Here is a 16,330-nt window from a genome sequence, read left to right as displayed (position 1 = left end):
GAAATTGAATGAAACCTTCGTTGGAATTGAATGCTTGGTTTTCCCAAATCTTTTTGACTTCGGAAGGAGGGAATGGTTAATTTCCATGAAATTGAATGAAACCTTTGTTGGAATTGAATGCTTGGTTTTCCCAAATCTTTTTGACTTCGGAAGGGGGAATGGTTAATTTCCATGAAATTGAATGAAACCTTCGTTGGAATTGAATGAAGCATTCGCTTCGTTGTGATTAATTTCGTCGAAATTGAATGCAGCAAGAGGATTCTGACCCTCAATTTTCCGGCATTATCATCACCTAATCTCATATCCGATGATTTTCACATGAGATTTTGGAACATGAAACCGCACCGTCTGATCATTATCTGCTGTTTCATTTTCAGTTTTATAACCGATGCCGCGGATCCTGATCACACATCGATAAACTGCGGCGGAGGTGCAGCGGCGGCTACAGCACTCGGCGGCAGAGAATGGCTCGGAGATGCTGCAGCAGCAGATGGATCGTCCGCCACGACGAGAGAGGTGGTAGCAGGCGTCGATCCAGTTCCTTACAAGAGCGCGCGCCTCTCCCGCTCCCGATTTTCCTACTCATTTGACCTAGCTCCAGGCCAAAAAGTCATTCGACTTCATTTCAATCCCGTCGCCTACCACGGTTTCGAGAGCTTCAACGACTTTTTCACTGTCGAAGCAGGTCCCTACACTCTCCTCTCCAATTTCAGCGCTTCCATAACTGCTCGTGCACTCTCTCTCAAAACCCTCACTAAGGAGTTCTGCGTCATCCTCGAACCACACCAACTCCTCAACATAATATTCTCCCCCGAAACTAGCCAATCCAAATACACCTATGCTTTCATAAACGGGATTGAGATCATAGCAGTCCCCTCCGCCATTTCCTACTGCCACTCCGGGGATACTGGAATCCGCATCGTGGGGCACAACTACGTTGTCCATCTCGACAGCAGCACTGCCCTTGAAATCGTTCATCGCCAGAACGTAAAATGGCGATGCGATCACACCATGTTCCGGATATGGGAATCACCTATTCAACAAAACTCATCAAGGATATGGAGAGTGAGTGTTGATGTGGGGTTTAGGTACATGGTGAGGCTTCATTTATGCGAGCTCGGCCTCCAAATGCACGACGATTTCATCCTTCGTATCGATGGCATGGTTGCTTTCACTAGCCCTGATGATTTGGTTTTGCTCCGGAAAACCTACAACTACATGGTTAAGGTGGAAGGCCAGAAACGCGAGGGGAAGAGAAACATCTCTGTTTCTCTCCAATCTCGCCATGAATTCTTGGATAAGCATAGCCCCTTTGACGGATTTGAAGTCTTTAAGTTAAGCAACCATGACATGAGTCTTGCTAGTCCCAATCCTCCTCTGCCTTCAAAACCTCACCATGTTGTTGCTAGTGAACCATCCACTGTTACTAAGACAGTTGTTGCCATTGCCTTACTTTGTCTCTCAAACGTCGTCTTCCATCTGCGGCAGCGCGGCAAACCACCTGACAGGGCGAATCACCTCTGTCGTCGCTTCTCACTAGCTGAGATCAAAGTAGCAACAAAGAGCTTCCACGAAGGGAATATGGTGGGAAAAGGTGGATTTGGGAAAGTGTACAAAGGGTTCGTGGATAATGGGAGAGAGATGGTAGCCATAAAGAGATTGAAGCCCGGTTCCAAACAAGGGGAGCGCGAGTTCTTGACAGAGATCGAGACACTTGATAAACTTCGACATGGGAATCTAGTTTCCCTGATTGGATACTGCAAGGAGAAGAGTGAAATGATTCTTGTTTACGAGTTCATGCCAAATGGCACTCTGGCTGACCATCTCTACAAGAGGAACAATCAGTTCCATCCCCTCTCGTGGGAGCAGCGCCTTAAGATATGCATTGGAGTTGGCCGGGCGATAGACTATCTCCACACTGGGCGTGGCATCATCCACCGTGATGTGAAGTCCTCAAACATCCTCTTGGATGAAATGCTCGTGGCTAAAGTATCAGATTTCGGGCTAGCTAAGCCTTCAACTGGTGGGAACGAGGGGCAGAGCACGCAAGTGAAAGGGACGCGGGGGTATTTGGACCCGAACTATGATGGTACTCGTAGAGTGACACAGAAGAGCGACACCTACTCTTTTGGTGTGGTGTTGCTGGAAGTACTGAGCGAGAGAGCTGCAGCGGATGGGGTGGCGACGTGGGCTAAAGAGAGGATCGGAAAAGGGGAAGTTGATGAGATTGTGGCTCCGAGTTTGAGAGGGGAGATATCAGCAGATAGTTTGGATACATTTGTGGGAGTTGCGGAGAGATGTGTGGCTAATGAACCAAAGGAACGACCAGAGATGACGGAGATTATCATACAGCTTGAGCTTGCACTTGTGCAGCAGCAGGGACATGGTGTGTCTTCATTAACTCAGGAGATTAGTGTTGGAGTTGATCAGTTTTTGTCAGCTAGTAATGAGATAATAATGATGAATTCAAGAAAAAAGCCATATAAAGTTTGCTCGACAGTTTGGAAGAGTTTTTGGAAGATTAGGAAGCCATCTTCCTGCAAAACACACTTGGTTGGCATCTCAGGTATAACAATTTTTTGCTATGTACATTTTACTAAATCAAAGATTCAATTTTTATGTTGCCATTGTTTTGTGTCCGCCATTAAATGTCCCCACTTTTCTATTTTTGTTTGACCGTCGTTACATATCTCATTTGAAATTTACTACAGCATCATCAAGTTTGCATTGCATGGAGAGGGATGGTATACAGATTTGATTGCTGCCCAATGTAAGTCTCTCAAATAAAGAGCAACATATATATATATATATACACAATAAGTGGTTGCTAAATTTGGAGATTGGGTGTTGTAGTTGATACATGTTATCATATTGACATTTTCTCTATTATCACTAATGTTGTAATGTTATAGCTGGATACTTTTTGGTGAAGGCACAAAACCCACGTATAAAATTTTATGTACATATATGTTTGTGTTGTAAAGAAATGGGTGGTTTGCGGTTTCTTGAGATGTTTATTATCCATGGCAGCCATCATTTGTTGCCTCTAGAGCCTATATGTTAGAAGGCAACATCTCCGGTGGTTACATCTTCGGCTAGCCCCTTTTCCGCATGTCGTCTGAATCGGACATCCACGGCCACCATCCATTTGCTACCTCTTAGGCCTACATCTTTAGTGGCAACTTCTCTGGTGGTCACACCTATGGCTAACCCCTTTTGCAAGTTGTCCTAATCCGTTAATCGATAAGCATTTAGGTTAGAGAGCTCTAGCTCAATCTAAAATCATGGTCGAATGTAAAGGATCGACGAAGCGACAGCCAAAGACCATGGAATTTATTTTATGCAATCGAAGAGTAACTTTTCACAATGGTCGACCATAATGGTTTTTTTTTGTCAAGTTAGAAATAGTCGGTAGTGCTCCAAAATCACATGTTTTTTTTCGTGTTCAAGTTCGTGTCTAGTGAATTTTTAACGGATCGTGTTCACGTTTGATCGTATCCAGTGGCATGGACACATTTAAGATTGGTGCCAGTTTAGTTGAAATATATAGTAGTTTATATATTCTTATATAACAAATTTTATCCCACCAAAAATTAAAAGGAGTTAAATAAACTAAATCTTGGTCTTGGATTTTTGGATGTTCTGGTGTGCACCCTTTTCACCTAGTTTGGTTATTTCATAATTTCAATTTAACTAACTTTGAGATTGAATACAATATGTTTAATCAGTGTAAATGTACTAACAATTTTTTAAGTAATTTATAAATTTGAATATTTGTTGGGGTGGTCCACTAATTCCAGGCCCAGTTGAGATTTTAGATTTTGACACAGTATATAGGATTTAAATAATGCATCTCATAAACTAAAAAAAAATTAATAAAAAGTGAGTAATGAGTTTATGAGAAGAACAACTTAGTAATTTTATTTCACAAAAACGTGTAGTAGTACTAACGTTTTCTTCTATAGTAGCGACTTTCAACTAATTCGGTTTGCCACGTCAGCATAACCGCCTAACAGCTATAACTTCCCAACTGATTAACAAGCGTCGTCTTCGTTCAACCTTCATCCTCGAATCTTCTCGATACTTCTTCCTCCTTTTTACTACACTTTGCTAAAACATCCTCATCTGAAGCTATCATTTGGACAAATACCTAGGCTGAGGACTGAAGTGAACTCTAGGCTGTCTTGGACTTGGTGTCTCGGCGGCACCTTCCAGCGTCTCTACCACTTGCTGCATTGTGGGTCTGCGTTTAGGATTCATATCAAGACAGCTGAGGGCGAGCTCGGCTACTTTCGCTGCAGACTTGGAGGCGTATCTTCCCTCCATACGCGGATCAATTATCTGCTTCAACTTCCTCTGGTCAGACAAACGCGGCATCATCCAGACAACCAAGTTTTGTTGCTCACTGCTGCGTCTCCTGTCAATTACTCGCAAACCTGCCATCACTTCTAGTAACACCACGCCAAATCCATACACGTCACTCTTTTCCGTTAAGTGGCCTGATCAAAATCAATGCCTCATCAGATATCAATGTGAACCACAGTTTTGTTTCCTTATTCAATTAAAGAGTTGCATAGAATTGCTATATGCATATATACCTGTCATCACATACTCAGGTGCGGCATAACCATGTGTTCCCATAACCTGAGTTGACACGTGAGTATTATCAGCGACTGGACCCGTTTTTGCAAGGCCGAAGTCAGATATCTTGGCATGGTACGACTGAGAGTAAGAAGCAGAACAAAGTACGGAACGTCAGAACGTCCCTTCAGCTATAAAATCAGTTTAAGAAAGAACTTTCATAATGGAATTTGAATAGTTACATTGCCAAGCAATATATTTGAGGACTTGAAGTCCCTGTAGATAATTTTGATGTCCGAAGAATGCAAGAATGCCAGTCCGCGAGCTGCTCCAATCAATATATTAACCCTAATATCCCATGGAAGTGGCGGACGAGAACCTAACCAAGCAAACAAAAGAAATTAGCTATCTAGCTCAAGGTCTAGCACACAATTCATAAGTTTAAAGTAGGTAATCTCTTACTTTGAAAAAGATGGGTATCTAAGCTTCCCTTCTCCATGAATTCATAGACAATAAAAAGCTCGTTATCATCCCATCCGTATCCCAATAACTTCACCAGATTAGGATGAGATAGTTTTCCAAGAAATTGCACCTCAGCCTGCAAATATAAATTGACACAACTAAAGATACCATTACAAACAACATTATTTTCAGACCTAAGAGGAATTCATAGGCAAGCGAAAGGAAGTACGAGCTACTTTAAATGGAGTGTGTGTGAACCAACTAGTCTCTGATGGGCTCAAAAAACATTTAATTTTTCTGAGCAATATGAGGGGAAAGATATCACCTAGGCATCAACCCTAATTTCAATTTTCATGCATTGGAAAGTAGTAAAAATTATCAAGATCTCCAATGTTAATGCAAAGCCAAAAGAGAAGTCTTCCAATTCTGGAACTACTTGAACAGAATGGTGGATAAATTACCTGCCACTCTTGAAACCCCTGCATACTTTGATGATTCAACTTCTTGACAGCAACTAGGGATCCACTTCCCTCTTTGGCACTAGACTTCTCATGTATCCGTCCTTTATAAACTGTTCCAAAACCTCCATCTCCAACAACTGAATCACCATGGAAATTTCTTGTGGCAGCCTTCAGTTCCTTAAAAGAGAAAATCCTTACAGCTGGAGTAGAACTCATTCCACCTATTTTCTTATTAGTAATAGTGTTGCCTCCAGATGGTGTATTGATGGTCCTACGTGACAATGGTGCTGCAAAGTAATACCCGTCAAGACATTGCAAGAAATAGTGTGAGGAAAAATGGTAGCTAGTTGATTACATAATTGATACATAAAATGAAAGATACATAGTAATGACCATAACTAGAATACAACTCGGTATAGAACCCTGATCTGTTGAAGTATGTAAGATGCAGTTTGCATCGTTTAATTTATGTTTTAGCAGGAAATTTCGCATGTGCCATGATAACTTAGTATGAAAGCCATATAAATACCTGACTGCCAGGCGTGAACCCTGTCCGCTTTGTTTGAGGATTTCCTGGTTTTCCGAAATGCATCCCACGGCCAAAGTTTTCGTGATATCTTAGATATCATGGATTTTTTCCCATTTTTTTCTTCCCGAATCATCATTGTGTTGTTACTCTGTTCTCTTTGGAGTGATGTAAAAGTTTGCGCACTAAAGGAAGGCGCCATTGGTCTTGAGCCAATTGATAAGCTAGTTCTATCCTTATCAATACATGGCAATGCATCACTAACACTTCTTATTTCATCATTCTCCTTATCTACTTGCTCTTTTGGACTCAAGTAATTCATGTTCTCATTCTGAGATTCATCTGCAGACGAAACAACGTCCTCGACACTAGTCCTCTCTACCTGTACTAAAGATTCTGCCTTCTCCTGCTGCTGAAGTGCACGAACAAGTTTTATCACTAGTAGCGCTGCTGTTGGTCGTTTCTTTGGTTCATCGTCCAAACATCTTTCTGTAACCTTCAAAAATGTCGCCAGGCTATCCGGTGATATTTCTCCTCTCAGACTTGGAGCTACAATATCATCAACTCGTCCCTTCCTAATGTTATCTATGCCCCACGTAGTTAGACTACGCTTATCTTCATCATTCAATGGCTCCACTGCAGGTTTTCCACACAATACCTCCAGCAACACCACACCAAAAGAATAGATGTCACTTTCTTTTGTTAGTTTACGAGTTGTAAAAAAGTTCGGGTCAATATATCCAAATGTGCCTTTAAGATTCGTGCTATCTTGGCTCTGTGACTCGCTCAAACCTCCTGCTTTAGCTAAGCCGAAATCTGAAACTTTAGCCACAAACTTCTCATCGAGCAGGATATTCGAAGCCTTCACATCACGATGTATGATCCCCTGGCCAGTGTGAAGGTAGTCTAGCGCCCGAATGGCTCCAATGCAGATCTTAAGTCGTTCCTTCCAAGACAGAGGATAAAAATCAAGGTTTTTCCTGGCTAGTTTGTACAGATGGTCAGCCAATGTCCCATTGGGCATATACTCATAAACAAGTATCATTTCCTTTTGCTCACTGCAGTATCCGATAAGAGAAACAAGATTCACATGTCGAAGCTCAGAAAGAGTTTCCACCTCGGTCCAAAACTGAAGCTCCCCTTGCTTGGAATCTGGTTTTGCTCGCTTTATGGCCACAATCTCTCTCCCATTATCCATAAACCCTTTATAGACAATACCAAATCCACCCTTTCCAGCGATAGATCCGCTCTTAAAGTTGTTCGTGGCAGATTGGATCTCAGCTAGGGAAAACGTACGGCAGAGACGCTTTGCTCTGGAAAATGGCTTGCTTTCCTCCTCAATCTCAGTCATGTCAGGTTCCCGCATTTTAAGCAGCAAATGGACAACGATATTCAGCAGGCAAATCGCAGTAAACACAACAGTCGCAATAGCATTCGTGCGACCGAGAAGAGAATTTACCAGAGTTGGGATAATCTGTGATGGCGAATCTCTTGTAGGGTTAGGAAGCAGAGGATTCGGGCTAGCAAGACTTCGGTCATGGTTGCTTAGCTTGAACACTTCAAATCCTTGAAGCGGCGTGTGTTGAGAGACGAGAGAAACAGAGATATCACGCGTACCCTCACGTTTGTGCCCTTCCACCATCACCACATAGTTATACCAAAGCAAGCTCTGATTCCCCCCTTCCCGGAGCAAATCAGCGCCACTCAAAGCAACCATGTCATCAATAACAAGGGTGAAATCCATCTTCATCACAGCCTCACACAAATGTAACCTAATCAAATACCTAAATCCAACATCAACCCTCACTCTCCACCTAAAATTACCACCCTTCTTCCCAACATCCGATGCCCAAACCCCAAACATTCCGCCAACATCGCCCCATCCCCAATTCAAATTCTGGTGATAAACCCTCTCAAGCGCAGTAGTGTTGTCGACATAGATCACAGACTTTTGCCCAAGCACATTAACTCCGGAATCCCCACCATGACAGTAAGCAACAGTGGGAGGTACTGATATAATCTCAATTCCATTAATGAAAGCGTAGTTATACTCAGTTTCGGGAGAGAAGACTAAGCTTAAGGGCTGATTATCATGTACAATTATGCAGAATTCCTTAGAGAAAACACTGAGAGATAGAGCGCGAGCAGTAATCGAAGCACTGAAATTAGCTAGCAGCGTGAAAGCACCAGCTTCCACGGTGAAGAGATCGTCGGAGCTTTGGAAGTACGGCATAGGATTGAAGTGAAGGCGGAGGAATTTCTGACCTGGTGTGAGGTGAAAGGAGTAGGAAAATTGGGAGCGAGAAATTCGCGCGGAGCTGTAGGGAACTGGATCGGCGGCTGTGATCAGCTCTCGCTTGACAGATGAGGAGCCTTTGGATGCAGCGTCTCCGCTCCATTTTCTGCCGCTGACGACGGCGGCTCCGCCGCCGCAGTTGATGGAAATGCGATCGGGATGGTGTGCGGCGCCGGTGAGAGTGAAGAGGAAGCAGAGAATCGCGATTCTCATTCAGAATTGTAATAGTAGTTTGAATCAAACATGTGATCGGAGATGAGATTGATCTTTTTTTTTGGTGGAAATGATCGAAGTGAAAATAAAATTCAACAGATTTCAGCCTCACATTCATAACTTTTGAGTCTTTGACCACCTAACCAATGTGAATATTCATGGTAGCTTCATCAGTAACAACACGTAATGAATCTTCTAGTGTAGCATTAATTATTCTATCACTTGTACAGCCACGTCAGCTTATCAGTTGAACTGGAATTTGGAGTAATTTGAAATGTCTTTAAAAAAGTTTCAATTTTTGTTTTTATTGATTTTTTTATGTGATTATTGTGTAGTACTCCCTTAAAATATCTTGCACCGACACAGTAATGTTTGAAAAAAAATCTTATTTGTGCAAGCCGAGTGAATTTTGTAAGTTACCCCGTCCATGAATAGGAGTCTCGCTGTTTTATTTTAGTCCATCGATATATAGGATACTCGATTCACTTTTACTATAAATGATAGTAGGGACTCATATTCCATTAACTCATTCCACTCACATTTCATTTAAAGTTAATATATGCAAGTGAGACTCATATTTCACTAAATTTTTTCCCACTCACATTTTTCTTCATATTTTTTAAAATTCGTGCCGCCAAAAAATGAGACTCTTAATGGTGGATGGAGGGAGTATTAGTATTTGTATAAATCGCAAACTATTTTGGTGGTTGCGAGATTTTCAATTTTCCTCATCCCAACAAAATCAACTTCCACGTCCCACACAAAACTCAGATGTGTTAATTGAGTGAGATAATCTACATAAGCTGAATGAGAAGACAAATTGCATCAATAACATCTGGTGCTGAGACGAGAAAGAAAGTGTTCGGTGTTCTTTCGCATCAGTGCAGTTTTGAACAGGCCCTACGAAACTCCGGCTATCTCTAAGGGCCTGATCAGAACAAGAACCCCCACCCAGTTCCATGAACACAGACCAGCAATATCAAATGAAAGCATATGAAAGAACTGTTCACGTACGAGGGAGGGTGAAAGGAACGAACATTACACAACGCAATGCACTTCAATTAGTCCCAGTCCACACAAAAAAGACCAAGTATAGCCAAAGCAGTTCTATTCAATTGTAAGCTTTCTGACTAAACCATGACACTAATCCAACTGCAACCATACTAAAAATTAAAATGATAAAGCTTCAGTTTTTAGTAACAAAGACCTCTTAAACGGGCCTCGAAGAACCCTACACAACTTCAAATACACTGCTTAACTAGGGGGAGGATGAAGGAAATGAGCATCACATAAAGCAAATGGCACCTTACTGACTCTCACTCCAATAAATTCAAGCACAAGCTTTCCAGCTAAATATTGAAAATAATCCAACACTATCCATACTCGACCTATCAGTCATTAGAATCAAATTTGAAACATCAAGGCCAATTCAAGTTCAAATATCTCAGCTCAAATTTAAAATGCTGAATACTTCATATGGAAAAATTCAAGTTCTAAAGGAAGCATATGATAAATCAAGAACCCTACACCACTTCCACAAAAACACAAACCTCCAATATCAAATGCAGCAATGCTAGAATATAATAGTGCTTAAACAGGGGAAGGATGAAGCAAGTGAACATAATATATCGATTCTCAACCAATCGATGCATTCATATTAAAATGTGAAAAATCATAGCTATGAATGCAAGATAATGAGCAAAATATCTCAAAAACTCAAAACCAACACTATGGATACTTCATATCAAAAGACAGAGTTCCAAAGATAAAAAACAGTCAACAAATCTCACTCCTTAGTAATGAATCCCTCCTTCCTGCCCTCGAAGCCGGGTCTCATCAACTTCTTCTCCCTCTTGGCGATCTTCCTCGCCTTCTTATCATTGATCCTCCCCGCAATATTGTCTCTCCTCTTCTTCTGCCTCTCCTCCTTCATCTTCTCCACAGTCCCCACCCTCTCCTTCCACTTCTCCGCATTCTTCTCCTTCCTCTTCTTCTCCCTCTTCATGCTCCCCTTGATTAGCCTGGCGTCATCGTGCACCTTCACCCCCATCGCCCTGCTCACCGCAGCCTTCCACATCTCCTTCTCCGCAACGCTCGGATTCTCCCTCATCACCTCCTTCTTCTTCGCCTTCTCCAGCTCCTGCGCCTTCGACAACTTCTTCTTCTTGTTGGAATTCCTTCCCTCGCCTTCGTCCCCCAATTTCAGCTTCCCATACTCAATAATCTCCTCTCCATCATCATCATTATCATTATCATTATCCTCACCATCACCAACATTATCTATCTTCTCTCTCTCACTACCCTCCCCCTCCCTACTCCTCTTATTCCACTCGTTCCTCATCTTCTTCTCATCGAATCTCTTCTCTCCGCGGTTCCCCTTCAGCGCCTCGATCTTCCGCCGCAGCTTTTCTCTCAGCTCTTCATAAGTAACCGATTTCTTCTCGCTATCTCCCAAATCGATCTCCTTGGACGGAGAATCGCCGTCCTCCAGCTGCTGGAGGAGTTTGGCGGCTGAGGAGGGCTCCGCGTCTGGGTCAAAGCGGTTGCGCCGCGCGAGCTTGAGATTCTCCTTCGTCTTCAGCCTCAGAGAGGCCTTCGCCGCCTTGGATAGTCCCTGGTACCATGGCTTCGAATCGTCGTCGGTGGAAATGTAGAATCTGGACGGAATAAGCTCGATCAAATGATCGAAGAACTCACTCTGAGAATGAATCGTCGAGGCGAGGTCGCTGTCGAGCCCGCCGGCGGAAATTTGCTTCTTCTTCTTCATCCGGCGGTGGTGGAATTAGGGTTTTGAGTAGACTGGATCGAATTGCGGTGGTGATGATGAAATTAGGGTTTGGAGAGGCGTTTTTATGCTACTCCCTCCGTTCTGTACAGTTGAGGCAGAACTTTTGGGCACGGAGTCTAAGAAAATGATGTTTAGTGGATTAAGTAGTTAGGTAATAAAGTAAAAAAAGTAGTTGGACTTTTTGAATTTGAATTTCATTTTTAATTTGAAATTTTTATTTAAAGTAAACATCATTTGTGTTACAAATTCAATTTTATAAATTGTTTATTCTTTTGTTAATTAACAAAAACTTCAAAATTAAATTTTGAATTTAAGAGAGAGCATAGTACACATATGCTAGAGAGTAGAGTAGAAAGGAAATTTTTTTTATTGATCCATTGGTGTTGTAACAGTACATTAAATTTACAAAGGGGGAATTAAATTGAAACTGGCGCCCCTTCACATTAATTGCACTAAAGGAGCTGTAACAGTACATGAAATTGAAAAAAAAAATTGATAGGGGGAAATCTGGCGTCATATTCTAGTCATTGCTATAAATACTCATCCACCAACTTCAAACATTAAAAATCTCAACCAACAAATGGAGTAAATGCTTTCCTTGGCTGTTGAAGTCTTTTAAATGCTCATAAATGGGGCGCCAAGAGTATTCCTCATAATTCAAGAACCAAGTGGTCCAATTCATCATCGGAAGGTGTGTGGGCGGTGTACCTCCTCGTGGCACACTTAAGGAAGCATAACTGAAGTTTACAATCTCCCGGCAAACCTATACAAGGTGGTGGAATGCTGCAAAGAAACAGCAACAACGAGGAACATCAGTTCAATTGGTAAGTGTAAAAAAAGTGAGGCCTTACCCCAAAAGGCTGCATCTGGATTAGGGCTGGCAATTTTTGACACGACACGATAACACGACACGAACCGGCACGAAAATAATGGGTTTGGGTCAGAGCTTATTGGGTTCGTGTCCTTATCGGGTCGACCCGTTAAGGACACGAAAATTTCGTGTCGTGTTCGTGTCGTGTTCGTGTTATCCGTTAACAATACGTGTTCGTGTTATCCGTTAACAAATAATATTTTAATATTATTAATTCTTATTATTTTCATTTTTAATAGGTTTAACCGTTATCAGGTCGTGTTGTTATCGAGTCGTTATCGTGTCATCTCGTGTACGTGTTGTTATCGTGTCGTGTTGACCCGAATTGGTTCGTGTCGTTAATGGGTTCGTGTCGTGTTCGTGTTTGAGGATTTCGTGTCGTGTTCGTGTTCGTGTTTGAGGTTTTCTTAACGGGTCGTGTTCGTGTTTGCTGTTATCGTGTTCGTGTCGTTATCGTGTCGACACGATAACGACCCGACACGCACGATTTGCCACCCCTAATCTGGATGTTGATCTATTAAACAGTATGCATTTCTCCAAAAGGTGCAACCTCTTGAGTGTGGCAGTGGGTTTAGGTTGTTCAAAAACAACAGTATGGATGTGGGTTAAGGATGGCCTGATTATACCACACACATCAGCCATTAAGTCCAATCTAACAGCGGCAAACAAGTTGTTGCGACTGAGATTCACAGTTGAATCATTAGAACTTGACAGAATCCTGAACAAAATCAGGTTCAGGAATATGCACAACACTATACATATTGATGAAAACCTGAATATGCACAACACTATACATATTGATGAAAAGTGGTTCTACATGACTAAAGGAGCTCAGAGATTCTATCTTGCTCCAGGAGAGCAAGAACCTCATAGAACATGTAAAAAAGAAGTTCATATCAAAAATAATGTTCATGTGTGCAGTTTGTAGGCCATTGTTTGGTGTTCATGGTGAAGTGTTGTTTGATGGAAAAATTGGAATTTTTTCTTTTACCAAACAAGTTGCAGCCAAGAGGTCAAGTAAAAACAGGCAGGCACTATGGAGACAAAACCCATAGAGAGTATCACAACAGATGTGGTGAGGGATTGCTTGATCAATAAGGTAATGTTTGCATCTCTTTAATGCATTTAATTTATGCACATCAGCCATTACATACTAGTGAGCCTACATTCTCATGACACACTGTTAATAAATGATGTAATGTTGTGCAAATGATGATTTCATGCATGCCACATTATTGAGAACAGATATTGCCTGCCATCATAGCCAAGTGGCTAGATGGGGCAACTAAAGTTCTCAAGATACAACAAGATAACGCGAGACCACACATCAAAGACAATGACCCAGTTTTCAGAGAAGCTGCACAACAAAGTGGTTTCTCAATATCAATTGTGCAACAACCACCTAACTCACCTGACACCAATGTGAATGATTTGGGTTGGTTCAGAGCAATACAGTCACTACAAACTCAGACTGCATGCAATAATGTGGATGATTTAATCAATGCAGTTGAGAAATCATTCCATGAATTACAACCAGAGACTTTGGATAATGTTTTCCTAAGTCTTCAAGGCTGTTACATGGAATTTATGAAAGTCCAGGGTCAGAACAGATACAAGCTGCCCCACGTGGGGAAAGCACATTTAAGGAGGACAAATCAACTTCCACTGAATCTAGAAGTTCCAGTGGAGCTAGCTATGCAAGCAATTGCTTATCTGCGAGACCAGGGGAGCAACCAAGGATTGGAGACAATTTCCCAAGCCTTAGGATTATGAAGGTATAGAAGAAGCTTTTGTGTTTTTTGGATAGACTGTCAATGTGCATGAATGATGCATTTATTGAAGGAACATGAATGCACATATCATGCTAGTTTTTTGTGTTTTGAATTGACTGTCACTATGCAACAATGATGCATTTTGTGTTTTTAAAAGGATGTAAATGTGAAACTATGATGCAATTTGTGTTTTGTAAAAGGATGTAAATGTGCAACAATGATGCATTTTGTGTTAAGGTTGTGAATGATGCAACAATGACAGTTGACAAATAGAAATTCACAACATCACCCACCAAATTCACAACATCACCAACCAAAGTCACAACATCACCAACCAAATTCACAACATCACCAACCAAATTCACAACATCACCAACCAAAGGCACAACATCACCAACCAAATTCAAAACATCCACCATCAACAATTACACACACTAACAGCCCATACTACAGTAATAACAGATCACAGATCACAATTGGAAATCAATTCTGTTAAATGAAGCATATAGAAAGATCTCACCCATATTACGGATTTATGCATTTCTCCCACAACGCCTTTCCAGCCTCGGTGACGACATATCTCCTTACAAACTCTTCATCTGACATTAAGGTTGCATCGCCTTCATCGCTAGCCTTGCATTTCTCCCACAACGCCTTGCCAGCCTCGGTGACGACATATCTCCGTTTAAATTCTTCATCCGACATTAAGGTGGCAATGCCTTCACCACCAGCTAGGCCTCCAGTCGGGGAGGCGCCGCCTTCACCGCCAACAATGTATCTGGTTGGGGTGGCGCCCCCTTCACCGCCAATTACGCCTTCAGTCGGGGGAGAGTCGCCAACGCTGCCGGCGGGCTCGCCTATGGAGGAACGACAGATGTTCGATCATAGATGGTGAATTAACCATTCATCATCTCGGGCTGATTCTCGAGATCTACGGCGGGAACCGGCCGAAATACGACCTCTTCCCCGAGAAGCGGCCGAAATACGCCCTTTACCACGCGACGTTGCTGGAATACGAATGATGCGAGGGTTAATCCAGCCGTCACCATCGGCGAGGGGCCTGCGTGGCTGTCTCCGATCGTCTGCGTTGGCGATGTGCGACCGGTGCATTGTTTGGGGTCGGCGAAATGAGAGAATAGATGACGCGTGAGTTGAGAGAGAATAGTACAATCGACGTTGTGAGTGAGAATAGGAGGGCGGAACCTTGATTTGGTGTTCGAATTTCAGAGGCAGCGACGGATTTTAGATCTAGGGTTTTAAGGATGAAGGAGATGAAGAAAAGAGAAGGGGGAGCGTTTTTTTGTTTTAGAGAGAGATAGGGAATGCGGCGTGTGATAGGGAGAATTAGGGTTGGGGATAGTTTTTTAAAGTGTGCAATTAACTTAATTAATTGTGATAAGGGGTGTTAATTAAACCAGCTAAATCACCATTAAATATGCTGATTTTTTCCATTTTTAGAAACGACTCAACTATGGAGGAACTTCCCGAAATGAAAAAACGACTCAACTATAGAGGAACGGAGGGAGTACGAAGAATAAAATTTAGCGATAAAAAGTAAATTAAAAATCTTATTACAAGAGTAATAAAACTAGTCCTATTTTTTATTGGCAAAAAAAGCTTAAAATTCTAATAGTTTTAAGTAAACATTACCTTGAAATGGTAATTCTAACATATTCGAACTTTCAAATTTTTATTGGAGGGTAATAGTTTTACTAATTAAAATATATTTTATCATCTAATTTTAGCGAAAAATCACATATATATTCTTCAAAAAAAATCGACTTTTCCCATTTTTATAGGACCCAATCCTTTAGTTTTATGAAATAAATACTCCACCAAAATTTTGGGCAAGCAAAATTCATAGATACAATCACAATTAGTACATCCGTGAGCAATCCAAGAGCATTAGCAATGACGCCCGTCCCGGCGGAATTCCGACCGGCGTGTCGGAAGTCCGCGCGGGACGTCCGCCATTGTGCAAGGGAGGCACGGATACGGACATCCACTGCGGACACCGGAGCTCTGCGGCGTTCTGCGGATATCCGTCGCGACGTCTGTGCGGACGTCCGCACGGACGTCCCGATTATTGCATTAATTTATTTTTTTAATAATTCTATAATACGTATCGTTGAACTTCATTTCATTCACACCACTTGTATTAACGAGTATGTCTCTCTCTCTAAAATACTTTTCTTTCGAAGAACAATGGAGCACCACGATAGCGATTCCCCCGCCACGAGCGAGTCACAGGCGCCTTATTTTTCCGTCGGCGGTAGTACGCCGATGTCCGCCGCGAAGCCCCAAATGCTGGGGATGATGCCCCAAACTCAAATGGCACCAATCGACCGACCGTCATTACA

General features: G+C 42.1%; 4 protein-coding genes across 4 annotated transcripts; 2 read left to right on the top strand and 2 right to left on the bottom strand.

The window, feature by feature from the left end:
- The first annotated feature begins 318 nt into the window (after positions 1-318).
- Positions 319-3,016, top strand: LOC121784735 (receptor-like protein kinase FERONIA). Its single transcript, XM_042182953.1, has 2 exons — positions 319-2,566; positions 2,712-3,016. The coding sequence occupies exons 1-2, from the start codon at positions 319-321 to the stop codon at positions 2,756-2,758; spliced, it is 2,295 nt and encodes a 764-aa protein (XP_042038887.1). The 3' UTR covers positions 2,759-3,016.
- An 878-nt stretch (positions 3,017-3,894) lies between these two features.
- Positions 3,895-8,718, bottom strand: LOC121784733 (receptor-like protein kinase FERONIA). The gene is made up of 6 exons (XM_042182950.1): positions 6,034-8,718; positions 5,505-5,791; positions 5,044-5,179; positions 4,824-4,960; positions 4,599-4,722; positions 3,895-4,499 (listed from the first exon to the last, which is right to left on the bottom strand). The coding sequence occupies exons 1-6, from the start codon at positions 8,537-8,539 to the stop codon at positions 4,135-4,137; spliced, it is 3,555 nt and encodes a 1,184-aa protein (XP_042038884.1). The 5' UTR covers positions 8,540-8,718; the 3' UTR covers positions 3,895-4,134.
- Positions 8,719-10,152: 1,434 nt separating this feature from the next.
- LOC121785393 (ribosomal RNA-processing protein 14-like) lies at positions 10,153-11,386 on the bottom strand. The gene has a single exon (XM_042183807.1). It carries the CDS (start codon positions 11,304-11,306, stop codon positions 10,326-10,328), a length of 981 nt encoding a protein of 326 aa, XP_042039741.1. The 5' UTR covers positions 11,307-11,386; the 3' UTR covers positions 10,153-10,325.
- Positions 11,387-13,234: 1,848 nt separating this feature from the next.
- On the top strand, positions 13,235-13,971 carry LOC121785262. The gene is made up of 2 exons (XM_042183650.1): positions 13,235-13,297; positions 13,444-13,971. The coding sequence occupies exons 1-2, from the start codon at positions 13,235-13,237 to the stop codon at positions 13,969-13,971; spliced, it is 591 nt and encodes a 196-aa protein (XP_042039584.1).
- Positions 13,972-16,330: the final 2,359 nt, after the last annotated feature.

Source organism: Salvia splendens, chromosome 21, assembly GCF_004379255.2.
Source record: "Salvia splendens isolate huo1 chromosome 21, SspV2, whole genome shotgun sequence".
Taxonomy (NCBI): domain Eukaryota; kingdom Viridiplantae; phylum Streptophyta; class Magnoliopsida; order Lamiales; family Lamiaceae; genus Salvia; species Salvia splendens.
The sequence above is the reverse complement of the archived record's forward strand: the minus strand, read 5'-3'. Positions and strand labels throughout refer to the sequence as shown.

Coding starts and splice junctions, on each gene's coding strand:
- LOC121784735 (XM_042182953.1), top strand. CDS start 319: ATGAGATTTTGGAACATGAAACCGCACCGTCTGATCATTATCTGCTGT. Junction 2,567..2,711: donor ACACTTGGTTGGCATCTCAG/GTATAACAATTT, acceptor AATTTACTACAG/CATCATCAAGTTTGCATTGC.
- LOC121784733 (XM_042182950.1), bottom strand. CDS start 8,539: ATGAGAATCGCGATTCTCTGCTTCCTCTTCACTCTCACCGGCGCCGCA. Junction 5,180..5,504: donor AGGGGTTTCAAGAGTGGCAG/GTAATTTATCCA, acceptor TTATATTTGCAG/GCTGAGGTGCAATTTCTTGG. Junction 4,500..4,598: donor ACCTGAGTATGTGATGACAG/GTATATATGCAT, acceptor GATTTTGATCAG/GCCACTTAACGGAAAAGAGT.
- LOC121785393 (XM_042183807.1), bottom strand. CDS start 11,306: ATGAAGAAGAAGAAGCAAATTTCCGCCGGCGGGCTCGACAGCGACCTC.
- LOC121785262 (XM_042183650.1), top strand. CDS start 13,235: ATGGAGACAAAACCCATAGAGAGTATCACAACAGATGTGGTGAGGGAT. Junction 13,298..13,443: donor GGGATTGCTTGATCAATAAG/GTAATGTTTGCA, acceptor TATTGAGAACAG/ATATTGCCTGCCATCATAGC.